At 39.4% G+C, this 15,600-nt stretch overlaps 1 protein-coding gene across 1 annotated transcript; it reads right to left on the bottom strand.

Annotated features, from left to right (window-relative positions):
- Positions 1-4,722: 4,722 nt before the first annotated feature.
- Positions 4,723-15,388, bottom strand: LOC142840000 (uncharacterized). Its single transcript, XM_075956454.1, has 4 exons — positions 15,276-15,388; positions 7,479-7,602; positions 7,220-7,280; positions 4,723-6,075 (listed from the first exon to the last, which is right to left on the bottom strand). The coding sequence occupies exons 1-4, from the start codon at positions 15,276-15,278 to the stop codon at positions 4,938-4,940; spliced, it is 1,326 nt and encodes a 441-aa protein (XP_075812569.1). The 5' UTR covers positions 15,279-15,388; the 3' UTR covers positions 4,723-4,937.
- Between the last annotated feature and the right edge of the window lie 212 nt (positions 15,389-15,600).

The raw sequence follows: 15,600 nt of genomic DNA, 5'->3' as shown, positions 1-15,600 counted from the left end.
CTGATGTGGTGATCGTTCTTCCATTGCCGGTCGAGAAGTCCGCCACAATTATGTTTATGTGGATACAGAATGCACATTCAAATACACACAAGAAGATGCAGGACTGGTTCAACATATGAAAATCTATTAATGTAATCCATCATATAAATAAACTGAAAGAAAAAAACTATATGATCATTTCATTAGATGCTGAAAAAGCATTTGACAAAATTCAGCACCCCTTTATGATAAAAGTCTTGGAGAAATTAGGGATACAAGGGTCATACCTAAACATAATAAAAGCTATATACAGCAAGCCGACAGCTAACATTAAGTTAAACGGAGAAAAACTCAAAGCCATCCCACTAAAATCAGGAACACGAGAAGGATGTCCACTCTCTCCATACCTCTTCAATATAGTGCTTGAAGTTCTAGCAATAGCAATAAGACAACATAAGGGGATCAAGGGGATTCGTATCGGAAAAGAAGAAGTTAAGCTCTCGTTATTTGCAGATGATATGATGGTATATATAAGCGACCCCAAAAACTCTACCAAAGAACTCCTACAGCTGATAAACACCTTTAGTATTGTGGCAGGATACAAGATCAACTCCAAAAAATCAGTGACCTTCCTATACACTAAGGATAAAGAAACAGAGAGGGAAGTTAGAGAAGCATCACCTTTCACGATAGCCACAAATAGCATAAAATATCTTGGGGTAACTCTGACCAAGGATGTGAAAGATCTATTTGACAAGAACTTTAAGTCTTTGAAGAAAAAAATTGAAGAGGACACCAGAAAATGGAAGGACCTCCCTTGCTCTTGGATTGGGAGGATCAACATAGTAAAAATGGCAATTTTACCAAAAGCAATCTATAGATTCAATGCAATCCCCATCAAAATCCCATCAAAATTCTTCTCAGATCTGGAGAAGACAATAATAAACTTTATATGGAAAAACAAAAAACCCAGGATAGCCAAAACAATCTTATACAACAAAGGATCGTCTGGAGGCATTACCATCCCTGACTTCAAACTCTACTACAGAGCTGCAGTATTGAAAACAGCTTGGTATTGGCATAAAAACAGAGAAGTCGACCAATGGAATCAAATAGAAGACCCTGACATTAACCCACAAACCTATGAACACCTGATTTTCGATAAAGGAGCTAAAAGTATACAATAGAAAAAAGAGAGCATCTTCAACAAATTGTGCTGGCAAAACTGGATGTCAACTTGTAGAAGAATGAAAATGGATCCATATCTATCACCATGCACAAAACTCAAGTCCAAATGGATTAAAGACCTCAACATCAGTCCGAACACACTGAACTTGATAGAAGAGAAAGTGGGAAGTACTCTACAACACATGGGCACAGGAGACCACTTCCTACGTATAACCCCAGTAGCACAGACATTAAGGACCTCATTGAATAAATGGGACCTCCTGAGACTGAGAAGCTTCTGTAAAGTAAAGGATATTGTCGCTAAGACACAAAGGCAACCCACTGACTGGGAGAAGATCTTCACCAGCCCCGCAACTGACAAAGGTCTGATCTCCAAAATATATAAAGATCTCAAGAAACTAGACCATAAAACGCTAATCAACCCAATTATAAAATGGGGCACGGAGCTAAACAGAGAATTCTCAACAGAAGTCCAAATGGCCAAAAGAAACTTAAGGTCATGCTCAACTTCCTTAGCGATCAGCGAAATGCAAATCAAGACAACTTTAAGATACCATCTTACACCTGTCAGAATGGCTAAAATAAAAAACACCAAGGATAGCCTTTGCTGGAGAGGCTGTGGAGAAAGGGGTACACTCATCCATTGCTGGTGGGAATGCAAACTTGTTCAACCACTTTGGAAAGCAGTGTGGCGGTCTCTCAGGAAATTCAGGATCAACCTACCCCTGGACCCAGCAATACCACTCTTGGGAATATACCCAAGAGAAGCCTTATCATACAACAAACATATATGCTCTACTATGTTCATAGCAGCATTGTTTGTAATAGCCAGAACCTGGAAACAACCTAGATACCCTTCAATAGAAGAATGGATGAAGAAAGTATGGAGTATATACATATTAGAGTACTACTCAGCAATAAAAAACAAGGGCTTCTTGAATTTTGCATGCAAATGAACGGAAATAGAAAACACTATCCTGAGTGAGGTAAGCCAGACCCAAGAAGAGGAGCATGGGATGTACTCACTCATATTTGGTTTCTAGCCATAAACAAAGGACATTGAGCCTATAGTTAGTGATGCTAGAGAAGCTAAATAAGGAGAACCCAAAGAAAAACATATAGGCATCCTCCTGAATATTAACCTTCATCAGGCAATGAAAGGAGACAGAAACAGAGACCCACATTGGAGCACCGGACTGAAATCTCAAGGTCCAAATCAGCAGCAGAAGGAGAGAGAGCAAGAGCAAGGAACTCAGGACTGCGAGGGGTGCACCCACACACTGAGACAATGGGGATGTTCTATTGGGAACTCACCAAGGCCAGCTGGCCTGGGTCTGAAAAAGCCTGGGATAAAACCGGACTCACTGAACATAGCGGACAATGAGGACTACTGAGAACTCAAGAACAATGGCAATGAGTTTCTGATCCTACTGCACGTACTGGCTTTGTAGGAGCCTAGGCAGTTTGGATGCTCATCTTATTAGAACTGGATGGAGGTGGGGGTTCCTTGGACTTTTTACAGGGCAGGGAACCCTGATTGCTCTTCGGGCTGAGGAGGGAGAGGGACTTGGTTGGGGGAGGGGGAGGGAAATGGGAGGTGGTAGCGGGGAAGAGACAGAAATCTTTAATAAATAAATAAATTTAAAAAAAGAAAAAAAACAAATACACACAAGAGACACACACATACATCACATATCTACAATGAACACAACTTTTAAGACAGTTTTTCACTCATGAAAACTTTTCTCCTGTAAACATTCATTCATTTCTGTAAAAGAGGAGCTGAGAGTCATCGTACAGCTTACTTACACAATGAATTGGTTCATGTAAAGAAAAATCAAACTTAGACTTGAAGTAAAAGAAATTAATTCTTCTAAGAAAGTTTTCCAGGCCGGGCAGTGGTGGTGCACATTTTTAATCCCAGCACCTGGGAGGCAGAGGCATTTCCAGGACAGGCCCCAAAGCTACAGAGAAACCCAGTCTCAAAAAACAGAAGAAAAAAAAACAAAAACAAAAGAATGTTTCCCAGTAGAAATATCTGGTGCTGATCTCCTCTACTCCCAAGGGAATATTTCATAATATATGTCCAATTCTTCTGTCATCTTCTGAACTAAGTTCCCAAACAGAAGCATTAATTGTATCTTGGCTCAACTCCAGGAGTTTCTGAAACATTCCAGTAAAAGAGGTATTCACATAAATCTTGAATCAGATTTATTTGAGAAGGAAGAAAACATGAGTATGAATACCTCTGCAAAGTGTGGAAAGGGGCAGATGTATACGGAATGAGCATATGGCTCAAATAGGACTTCTTAATAACAGAGAGCAAAGGAGATTTTGATGGTGGGAATTTGCTGGATTTCAATCCCTGATCCTGAAAAAGCTCCGGGATGGGCTTGATTTTATGCTGAGGGATTGGTTGCTTTTGTGCTCAGTTGTCAGGAGCCAATTTCCTCCTAAAATCATTACAGGAACCATCACCCTGGGGAGTCTGCAGAGAAGCCCACACCCTTAATTGTGTTAAGAATGGTTCTATTGACAGAGCCTACCCCACGCCCAAATTGGCTGTTAATGAGAGCTATCTGTTAGCAGAACCCACCCCACATTCCAAACTATCTAGGGAGCTAGGCGTGTCAACTCGTAACTTCTTGGCCTACAGTGACCTGACCAAAGGTAACCTGGCTACGTTACCAACGAGAACCACGTGACCAACGAGAACCACGCAGCAAGAGCCCAGACCCCTGTGCCCATCCCCCAACTCTTTACTCTATATAAGTTGTCCCCCATCTCTAATAAATGGAGGCTCTGACAAACTTAGCATGGCCTTCTTCCTGTCTCCTAGCCCATATCTTACAGGTAGTGCCTCTCCCGGACCCTGGAATAACTGATTGCAGGGTGGGTTACCAACCCCTAGACTAAGTAACCCCCCAAAAGGCAATCGACAGAGTTTGTTTTTATGGATCTCATTTGAGAGGCAAATTGTGTGTCTTTACTGGCCCCCTTTTTTTAAAATTATTATTTATTATGTATACAATATTCTGTCTGTGTGTATGCCTGCAGGCCAGAAGAGGGAACCAGACCCCATTACAGATGGTTGTGAGCCACCATGTGGTTGCTGGGAATTGCACTCAGGACCTTTGGAAGAGCAGGCAATGCTCTTAATCGCTGAGCCGTCTCTCCAGACCCCTTTTAATGTTGGCTCTTTTCAGAGAGTTGTTATTTCTTTAACTACTTCTAGATTCAGAGACAAGGTACTTTCTTTTGGCTCTGGTTTCAGGACCAATGTATGTTTCTTTGAATACCCTTTCACCAACCAAAATGCTTCATAAAATGTTTGTCCATTAGTTTGCTACTTCAAACTAAAATAATAAGTGGTATCATGATGCTTGAACAAATTGCTGACACTATAAAATAACTGCTTTTGGTTAAAGAATAATTTACAATAAGCCCTCAGTTTTTTCCTCAGGTCAAAAGATTATGGTAATATGCACAAAATTAATCAGATTGATTACACACAAAAAGTTATACTCCTATATGAAGCACAAAACATGCTGACACTGATTTTCATAGAGTATCACTACAGTATGATTTTCGTCATGATTTCATAGAACACACATATTAAACTCAGAGTTTCTCTATAGGATGTCTTATTTTACATATTTGGAGATGATTGGGAAAAAGGATTCACGACAGATTCCATTCACATGTATCTCTCCAGTATGTGTTCTTTTATGCAATTGAAGATGATTGTGACAGGCAAAGTCCTTACCACATTAATGACATTCATAGGGTTTCTCTCCAGTATGTGTTCTTTTATGTGTTTGAAGATGACTGTGTTGAACAAAGGTCTTACCACACTGATGACATTCATAGGGTTTTTCTCCAGAATGTGTTCTTTTATGCGTTTGAAGAATACTGTGTTGAGAAAAGGTCTTACCACACTGATTACATTCATAGGGTTTCTCTCCAGTATGTGTTCTTTTATGCATTTGAAGAGTACCACGTTGAGCAAAGGCCTTACCACACTGATTACATTCATAGGGTTTCTCTCCAGTATGTATTCTTTTATGGTATTGAAGGTGACTATGACGTGCAAAGGCCTTACCACACTGATTACATTCATAGGGTTTCTCTCCAGTATGTGTTCTTTTATGGTATTGAAGGTGACTATGACGTGCAAAGGCCTTACCACACTGATTACATTCATAGGGTTTCTCACCAGTATGTGTTCTTTTATGGTTTTGAAGAGTACCACGTTGAGCAAAGGCCTTACCACACTGATTACATTCATAGGGTTTCTCTCCAGTATGTGTTCTTTCATGCAATTGAAGACAATCCAGACGTGCAAAGTATTTACCACACTGATTACATTCATAGGGCTTCTCTCCATTATGTGCTCTTTTATGCATTTGAAGATTACAGTGCTGAGCAAAGGCCTTACCACACTGATTACATTCATAGGGTTTCTCTCCAGTATGTGTTCTTTTATGTGTTTGAAGATTATCCTGACGTGCAAAGCATTTACCACATTGATTACATTCATAGGGTTTCTCTCCAGTATGTGTTCTTTTATTCTTTTGAAGATGACTGTGATCAGGAAAGGCCTTACCAAGCAGATTAAATTCATATGATTTTTCTTCATTATGTGTTCTTTTATGACTTTGATGAGTGTTATAAAGAACAAAGTCTTTATCATCTTGACTATATTCATAGGGTTTCTCTCCAGTGTGTGTTCTTTCATGCACTTGAAGATGACTGTGATAAGCAAAGGCTTTACCACATTGCTTAATTTCACAGCATTTTTCTCTGGTATGTGTTTTTTCATTCCTTAGAAGGTGAGTGTCATAAGACAAGGCTTTAGCACAGTGAGAACATACTGAAAATTTCTCTCCAATTTGATTTCTTTCAATCCTGCAAGAATAATTGACACATATAAAACCTTTACCACATTCAATACACTGTTGAACCTAAGATCTGTATGAATTAATTTCATAATTTGTTCCAATTATAAAAATGAATCAAATATTAATGTCTTATAACTTCGTTTAAAATCATGTTTTCTTCTTTCATTAGGGGTCATTTTGCATCTGGAAAAATATTTGTGATGATAAATTCCTTTGTGTCATGGTTTACCATTTCATCTATACCTATCCCTATATTTTTCTATGATATTTTTCACATTTTTGAAAAGAACTGCATACACTGAGTGCCTTACGAACTTTACTGCATTCATAAATTTTACTATGAATCATTATACATTGGCTAAGTGAACTAAGACACCAAGAAGTATTGGCAGAACTAGAACTCATGGGGCTTTTTTGTAATGTGAAGTTGTTTATGTATTAACAATGATGGTAGAAAACCAATTACTGTATACATGGACTTAACTGAACAAGTATACTCTCCATGGAACTACAGTTTATCTTCTAATTGTTCTTAATGAGACGTATGCTACATCTTTCCATATCCATATTCTCATATGCTTGTATCAAGAGGAACATATGATATACATAGTAAAGGAAGAATAGTAAATAAAAGATTTCCACTTTGTATCCACATGGTTTGACTTGCTATTCCTCATAGACTTGTGGTATAGATATTAAGGTTTCTCCACAACAACTGCCCCTTGACTCTAACTGCCACTTTCACTAAACTTAGCACGTCACAAAAAGTATATGAGTAATCCAAGTCTTACCATGGGCTATTGATTTAGTAGAAAGTTTGCAGCTATACCCATCACTGAAATGTGTATACAGTTTTGTCATGAGTAGCAAGAAAGGAATGGACTGGCAGATCTACTACATAGCTCTCACGTTGCTATGATTCAAATGGTGATATCTGCTTAGTCATTGCTTCCTTGACTTTTTCTTAAACGAATGCATTGCAAATGCAATTAACATATGAGAAATTGAGGAATATGGATTTGTGAGAATTTAATAACCATCAATGCATTTAAAGCTGTGCTTATTTACACTGCTGCTTTTAATTCATTGTTCCAGGACATATTACAAACTCATCAGAGGCACATTGTTATAAACTTGCACAGGAAAATTACCTTGCAGGTCTTCTAGAACATTGACTATGTTCTTCAGTGTTACAGTCCTCCAAAATGTACCCTGAAATACAGTACCAGAATATGTATGTTATATTATTTAATATTGTACAACAATTAGCTCATTAGCTTAAGTGCACCTAAGAACTATGATTGTGTTATTCATCTCATTTTCTTCTTTCTAAATCAAATTACAGAACAACATTATAAGGCAAGGAAAGGTTGTCTCCAAATTTTGAAACATGAAGGAAATTCATTTTACCTATAGTAGTGAGGTTCCTGAAGGTCTCCAGCATCACATCTTTGTAGAGATTTTTCTGGGAAGGATCCAGCAAATCCCACTCTTCCTGAGTGAAGTTGATATGTAGATCATCATAGGTCACTGCCTTCAAAAATATACCACACATGTGTACAACGTAAGCATGACAGTGACATCATTGGAAATGCATACTTCTTTGAAAGTACAGTTGTATGATTCTGGTGTTCCCCATTCTTATTCTGTGATATAGTCAGTTACTTTAGAAATAAATTGAAAAGGAGAGTCAATTCTGTCATTTCTATACACTTTAAATGGGATTTCACCTTATAAGAACAATATCTATTAACAGGGTGAGACAAGAAAAAAGATCAACAGTAAATTGTATGCATGAGAAAATTGTATGAAAAATTACTTATTATTAAGGAAAAAAGATACACAAATGGGTGAATTGGTGTATTGTGCCTTTAACCACAACACTTAGAAAACAGAGGTGGGTATATTTGTCTCTGAGTTGAATGCCAGTCAAGTCTAAGCAATCAGGTCCAGGAGAGGTGGCAGTAAAGACTCTGTCTCCATTGCAAACCTCAATAACACAAACAATGGGATAGAAAAACTAACAGGCTTTTATTGAAGTTTCTACAAAGAGTTGTTTTCACTCCAGTTCTGTAGTCTTCTTCCAGACCCTGAAGTACCCTAATATAAACTGCAATACCAATAACATTTTGTAGAAAAAGAACTTCCTGTATAAAACAGTTACAAGTGGACAGATGAAAACAGTAGAAATATAAATGTTGGTCGTAAATAATCAACACAGGCCTGGAGAGAGGGCAGATTAATTCAGCACTCTGGCTGATCTTGAATGGAGATGGACAAATTTGCCTGTCCTTACATGGGGATTACAACTATCCATTTTTCCATGGTCAGGATTTCTGATATCCTTTGATCTCTCTCATGGTACATATCCATGCAGGCATATAAAACAGTCATATTGATTTAAAAAAATCAAAGCAAGCATAACAAGCAAGAGGATGTTCATACAACTGTAATTTAATAACTCAAAATACTCAGGCAGTATTAATGCTATCAATCCATGGGATGGCATCCTGGGAATCAGAGAGATACCCTCTGTCAAATTTTTTTTAAAGATTTATTTATTTATTATGTATACAACATTCTGCCTCCATGTATGCCCGCACGCCAGAGGAGGGTGCCAGATCTCAGTACAGATGGTTGTGAGCCACCATGTGGTTGCTGGGAATTGAACTCAGGACCTCTGGAAGAGCAACCAGTGCTCTTAACCTCTGAGCCATCTCTCCAGCCCCACTCTGTCAAATTTTAAAATTCAAGATAAGCATGAAGCTCAGCACAGCAGCATATACTTGACATAAAAAATACCTGCATTCCAGGGCCATCATCCAATAACATAGAACAAATAGAGCCAGGAATGATGCCTCCCTTTACTTTCAGGAATTTAGAGCCACACAATTACTTAGATAAGCAAACAAAACAATTAAAACAGCAGGTTACCAAACTCTTGAGCACTGAATAACAACTGTTTCTGCTCTATCTTATGTGATTTAGAGATCGAGCCTATAATGATGGTAATAGCATTTCAGTATAAGTAGGAAGTTGGCTGATTAATGTCAAGCATAACACAGTATATAAATGTCAGGAAATTACTTTAGGGTATTGAAACTCATAGCATACAATAAGGAATTTCATCTAGAAAGGCTTCTCCTACTAAAGATCCACAGAAAATTGAAATAAAGCCAATAAAGAGAGAAAGTTATTCAAACTCATTATGTTTTCTGGGAGGTTGTTCATTCAATCAAGTACATTCTGAACCCAGTCACTATTGTTCCATGGTCAATAACTGAAAAAAATCATTTCATCACTTCAAAGATTCACATTTAATGATCCTTAAAGAAGGACTCTTAGAACAAATGCAATACTATCTCAGAATTGAGAAATAGAGGTTTATTTATTAGGGATAGACTCACAAATCAGAATCCTATGCTTGAGCTGAGTTCAGAAACCGAATCATGCAGCCAGAAAGAGACTGGACTCATGCTCTATACTGGTATATAATATAAGAGGCCATGCCCCAGTGATCAGGAAACCACTGGCTGTAAGACTTCCTACAGCACATTCTCCTTTTGTTTAAATAAGAGAGTTCTAAGCCCAATACACAATTCTATACAATAAATAAGAACAATATATTCATTAATTATCCTATCCTAACTAATTTATGTCTTGTATAATAACTTGTCCAAGTCATGAGAGGAAAGTAACTTCAACTATCTAGTCTTCAACCCCATAGAAGATCCAAGAAGGGAAATAATATTACTTGAGTAAGCAGGAAGTGCAATCTAGCAACTTTCAAAATGTGCAACAAATTACACAGACAACTGGCTCCCTGGGCAATCATCCAAAGTCTCATTTGCAATGTTGAAGCAACCAACTTTGGCAAAGACCTAGAATAACTGACTGACCACTTAAGGAGGTAGGAAATTTTTAAGAATCATCTTATCCTGTCTTGGCAAGATTTAACAGTCCTGCTTGTCCATTTTTGGATATCATGTATCTTGTCAGTAGTTGAGATATGTACATGTCTTTGCCTAAAGGCCAGTTTTGCCAAGAAGAAAACAAGCTCCAAGTAAAATGACTGGTGCTCAACATTCTCTGGGGAATAGATCCGTGCTACCAGAAGCAATTGTGTCTCACTTCAACAGTACCCTAAGTTATTAAAATGTCATATTCTACAGCTCTTTCAAGTGGTTGAAGATTATTTATCTATGCAGAATATAATCTCTACTTATCTAAAAACCCTGACTAGTCTAACTATAAGTATGACAAACATAGATGACTATTGATCTATAATTCTTAATACCTATATAATTTAAAGACTAAGACTTCATAAGAGAATATTATACAATAAACAACTGTGCAACAAATGAGGACAATGAATTCAAAATGTAAACAATGTATAAGTATCTCTATCAGAGGTAAATGTACATTGCAATATGATAAATATATTTCAATATATAAAAATGTTTGAAGCAGAGGTAGAAATATGGATGATTCAATATTCAATATAATTGAACATTGTATCAATGTACAACAATCTATACCAAAGTAATTGCCTGTAAATTATAACTCACAAGCATTCACTCTATTACTCACTATTATTAGTGTGAGTAAGCTCACACTATTCTATTATGCCATCCAATTTTCCCTTTTTTTTCAAAGAGATCATTGAGCCTATAAAATTTCCCTTCCAACCCACAACACTATACCAATTATTATCAACCCTTAAATGATGTCCCTAACCCTGAGGACAACCTTTGTTGGGAGAGGGGATGTCATCTTTTAGAATTACTTCCAGCTGTCATGGGGGTGATATTCTTTCTATGGGAGCCTATGAAAGTAAAATGATGGTTAGGTTCCAAGATTACTGTCTGGTATAATTGCAAATAGTCTCTGAGTACTTGGTAGGGTTATTCTGACTTCCTATTGGGAGGTTTGCCCAGAACATTGTAAAAAAGTGCACCATTTCAGCTAAACAAGTTGGAGCCATCTTGATGAGCTGCTAGGCAAAACAGGTCTAGTAGTAGTGCTATCATCATCAAGATGTAATATCAATCAGGTTGAGTTGTTGTTCCTGGAAACTTCAAAAATTACTGCAGGAAAATTCATTGTTCATTGTGGAAAACTTAAACTTTATTTATATAGACATATGCAGACATATATATTCAATGACATGTACAATAGAGACAAAAATTAGATATGAAGAAAAGTAAAATTTTTTCTAAATTCTTTTTTTCTTTCTTTCCCATATTATGGCTCCTAACAGGAGACAGAATCTCTGATTTTTATTTTAACAACATGCTTGAATTTATAGAGGGACAAAGCCTGTGGCCAACTCCAAAGCCAACTCTATAGATTCATAAATATACATCTACCTACAAAAGGCATCCAATGAAATGAGGATAAAAGTGTAGATTATTGAATCTGCTCTAAAAAGAATAAAGGGGCATATATATGTATTCTGATAAGATAAAAGGGTAGATCATTAAAATTAATTTTAAAAAGTAACTACTTATTTATGTATTTTACATTGATATAGATATGGATGCTTCCTTTTGATACTAATTTGACATTATTTTTTGTTAAAACATGTCTATAATTTTATATTCTTACTCAAGATATTTAGTAATATATAATATCTAATACAACTCACTTAAACATGTAATGAAAATATCTAGTCCTTGAAAGTTATTATTATCAACTAACTAGAATATGAAGTACTGCATGTTAATAGTTTGTTACTTATATATAATTGAAATTATATTCAAGTTAGGTATGTTTTTCAACATTATACAGAATTTTATTAGCTGATTCATATGTACATACTTTAGAGAAAATGTTTGCTGAAGTAGAGCAAACTTTGTCTCATTGGGGATTACAAATTACTTCTGAAAATATACAAAAAAATATAAAAAAAACATTCTAAGTGAGGTAACCAAGACACAAATGCCAATGGTGTGAACTCCCTTATACATTAATATTAGTTGTAAAGGGTAATCATGCTACAACTCACAGACACGGAGAGGTTAGTTAACAACAAAGGCTCAAGGGGGGATACATGGATCTCCCTCAAAAGGGAAACTAGAATAGGTCTTCTTCTGGATTGATGGGGGTAGGTGGGGATGGGTATAGGAGAAAGCAGGATCAGGACGGTTGGATGTAGTGAGAATGAAGAAAGTCTACAGGAATTGGAGAACATTTGGGAGTTGGTATTGTACCTAGTACAGTAAATACTCATTAGAGTGTATGAAAATGCCCCTAGCAAGGACTTTTAGGAAAAGGGGATAAGAAGCCTGTGGAGCCTTCCCTAAGCAGGCAAAGTTTTCTATGTTAAGACTGAGACACCAACCCAGCAAGAGTACCTTCACTCTACATCTAGTCCTGCTTACAAGATATGTTGAGTTATTTGATTCCCAGAACTTGTAGAAGTAAACAACAAATAACTCGTGAAACTTCAGGCCCATTCCATTAGAGGGAGACAATGCCCATCCTAATTGGATGACCAAGAACCTGAAGCTCACTACACTACAGGTCTATGATAGAACCAAACAAGATAGGAAAAAAGTCCAAGAAATGATTTTTCATGATATTCTGCTATTCTCATAGAGTGGTGCCTCAGCCAATTGTTATCAGACTGGCCTATTCCAGGAACTCAAAGCAGCAGGAGCAGACACAGGCAGTCAAACAATAAGAGGAGCTGCTAAGGAGACCCTGCTGCCAATGGGGAGGAAGTATCATAGCAACCACCTCCCACCTTGGTTGAGGACACTAGGTTAACACAGCCCACAGAATCAACTAAGCAGGAGTTATTGGTGCTCACAGAGACTCATGATCCTATAGGGGCAGTGCTAAATGCTTTTCATATATGTTATCAGTTCATACTATGGTGTTTTGTGGGACCTGTAAGACTGGGTGTGTATATGTGGGGTGTACTTTAACTCATTTGACAGTTCCTTTTTTTTCCACTTCTATTTATTTATTTATTATGTATACAATATTCTGTCTGTGTCTATGCCTGAAGGCCAGAAGAGGGCACCAGAGCTCATTACAGATGGTTGTGAGCCACCATGTGGTTGCTGGGAATTGAACTCAGGACCTTTGGGGGTTTCTTTTTTTTTTTTTTTTTTTTTTTTTTGGTTTTTCGAGACAGGGTTTCTCTGTGGTTTTGGAGCCTGTCCTGGAACTAGCTCTTGTAGACCAGGCTGGTCTCGAACTCACAGAGATCCGCCTGCCTCTGCCTCCCAAGTGCTGGGATTAAAGGCGTGCGCCACCACCGCCCGGCTTCTCAGGACCTTTGGAAGAGCAGGCAATGCTCTTAACCTCTGAGCCATCTCTCCAGCCCCCCATTTGACAGTTCTTGAGACCACTTTCCTTATACTGGCTTTCTATATTCAAGCTTGATATGGATTCTGCCTAGTCTTTATTTTACATTATTGTGGATTTTTTATATTAATACATATTTGAGAATATTTTTGTTATACTGTATAGATTTCTAATTTTGTTTAACATATTTTTGCATATTTACGCAAATTCAAGGTTATTTTTTATAAAAACATACTGTACATATATTTCTACTCTTATGTAAGGTTTTTGTGCCCAACAAGTCACTTAACGATGTAAAATAAATCTCTAGCCCTGTTGCCAAATAAAGAGGTTCAGGCTCTTTCTAAGAGCGGATCTGACCCAAGAAAAACAGCCTACTGAAGGTTCCCAGGCTTACCGGGTCCTGTGGGGAGGAATTAGCACCAGCTTGGACTCCGCTGGCATGTGTTTCCACAGGAGGCCTTAGTTCCGTGACCCTGGCACTAGCACCGGCTACCTCCCCTGGGCAAGGGCCACAGATCTTTGGCACGAGGCTTCACATGGCGCCTGCAGAAGGGAGGCTGCCATTCAGTCCCGAGCACCTTAGTTTCCAGGGAGAACAAGCCTTCTCTTTGGAAAGGAGACCCTCCCTCACTCCGGGAACCCCACTGGGGATCCTCCCAGGACCTGGCTCCAGCCTCAGCTCCATCCACAGTGAGCTCCTAGCTGTATAGCACAAGCTTCCCACACCCCCACCTCAGTACTCACAGCAACCTAGCAGCTTTTCTCTGAATGGGATGCCAGAGGCCCCAAGAGGAATCCCCTCCAGGGAACTTGTCAGGTCAGGATTGGTGGGCCACCTGGAAGCCTCAACTCAGTTCCTTGGGAAGGCCACATCCTTCACCGTGGGAGGCTCCTCTTGAGCCCTCACACTAAGCCCAAGGATTGGGGAGCACCAGGCCTGGCTGAGGTGGCGTTTGGGAAAGGCTAGCTTTTTCACATAGGCAGTGGGCAGAAGTGGAAGAGGAAGGCCCTTGAAGACACTCCTGCCTGTAAGAGCTGGGAAGACCTTGGCATTGGCTGCTATAGGGGAGGGAACACCCCGGACTGTCTAAGGCAGCCCTCCTCCCCCCGAGTCCTCCTGCACGGTGCTGGTGGACTCCAGGTCAGCACAGGGACTTCAGGGGCAAGCATCCCCCTCTCGTGGATGCTCTGGCCCCAGTCTCTACCCGCTGTAGCAGGGAGAACTAGCTGTGAGCAGGGGTGGGCAGGATTACACAGCCCAAGAGGAATGATGAGCCATCAGCTGGGCTTATTCCTAGCAGCGACTAAGGGAGCCAAAGCCTTTGTTTGGTTTTAATACAGCTAAGACGGCTCTCCCGTTAGTCAGCTCCCCTGTGGTGTGGGGTGCGGAGGAGGCTCAGTGCCGCCCCAGGACCAGGCACTGAGGGAAGAGTAATGCGCCCTGGGCTCCGGAGATGATGCTAGGAGTTCGAGCGTCAGCGCGCCGGCGACAATAGCGGAGGCGCCTTGCCCAGGCAACAGTCCTTGACACCGTCCACATAGTTAAATACAAATGGAGATTGTATGTAAAGGTTAAAGGCAAAGTGCTCAATATTGAGAAAATACTGGAGAAATTAGGCTTCTCCGAGTTTGGCATATTGAAATTGACAAGAAAGATGTTTGTACACACAGCGCCCTGCTCCCAATTCTCTAAGCCGATTAAGCCCAAAGCGCAAGTTATTCAGAGTTCTGTCCCTAGATTTAGGAATTAACAGGACCGCATGGGACTTCACAACACAGGGAATCTGGCGGCAGGTTCCCACACGGATCCCGGGAGGACGCACCATGCTGTCTCCCGCCCCTCACCCTCTGCTCCTCCCCATCTGGAGACAGCATTCCCCCGCTCACCATGTTGTGGTTTTCCAGATTGCCAAAGCTCTCAGTTCATCATTTCCCTGCAACAGCAACTTCAGTGCAGCACACGTGGCCACTGGCGCCAGGTTCTCTGCAAAGTCCGTTCTGAATGGGACGTCCTGAAAAACCCGGCACTACTCCTGACTGGCAGGTCACCTGGAGGGCCTGATTGGCTAGTGAGGTCTGAGTGACAAGAACACCTCCCACAGAGCTGTAGTGTGCTTAAAGACGCAGCACAGAGGTTTCTGGTCATTTCTTCCACCCCAGTCAAACATCTTTTCTAGACTAACTAAGGTATGCATTTCAATATTACTTTCCC

Source organism: Microtus pennsylvanicus, chromosome 22 (assembly GCF_037038515.1).
Source record: "Microtus pennsylvanicus isolate mMicPen1 chromosome 22, mMicPen1.hap1, whole genome shotgun sequence".
NCBI lineage: Eukaryota > Metazoa > Chordata > Mammalia > Rodentia > Cricetidae > Microtus > Microtus pennsylvanicus.
The sequence above is the reverse complement of the archived record's forward strand: the minus strand, read 5'-3'. Positions and strand labels throughout refer to the sequence as shown.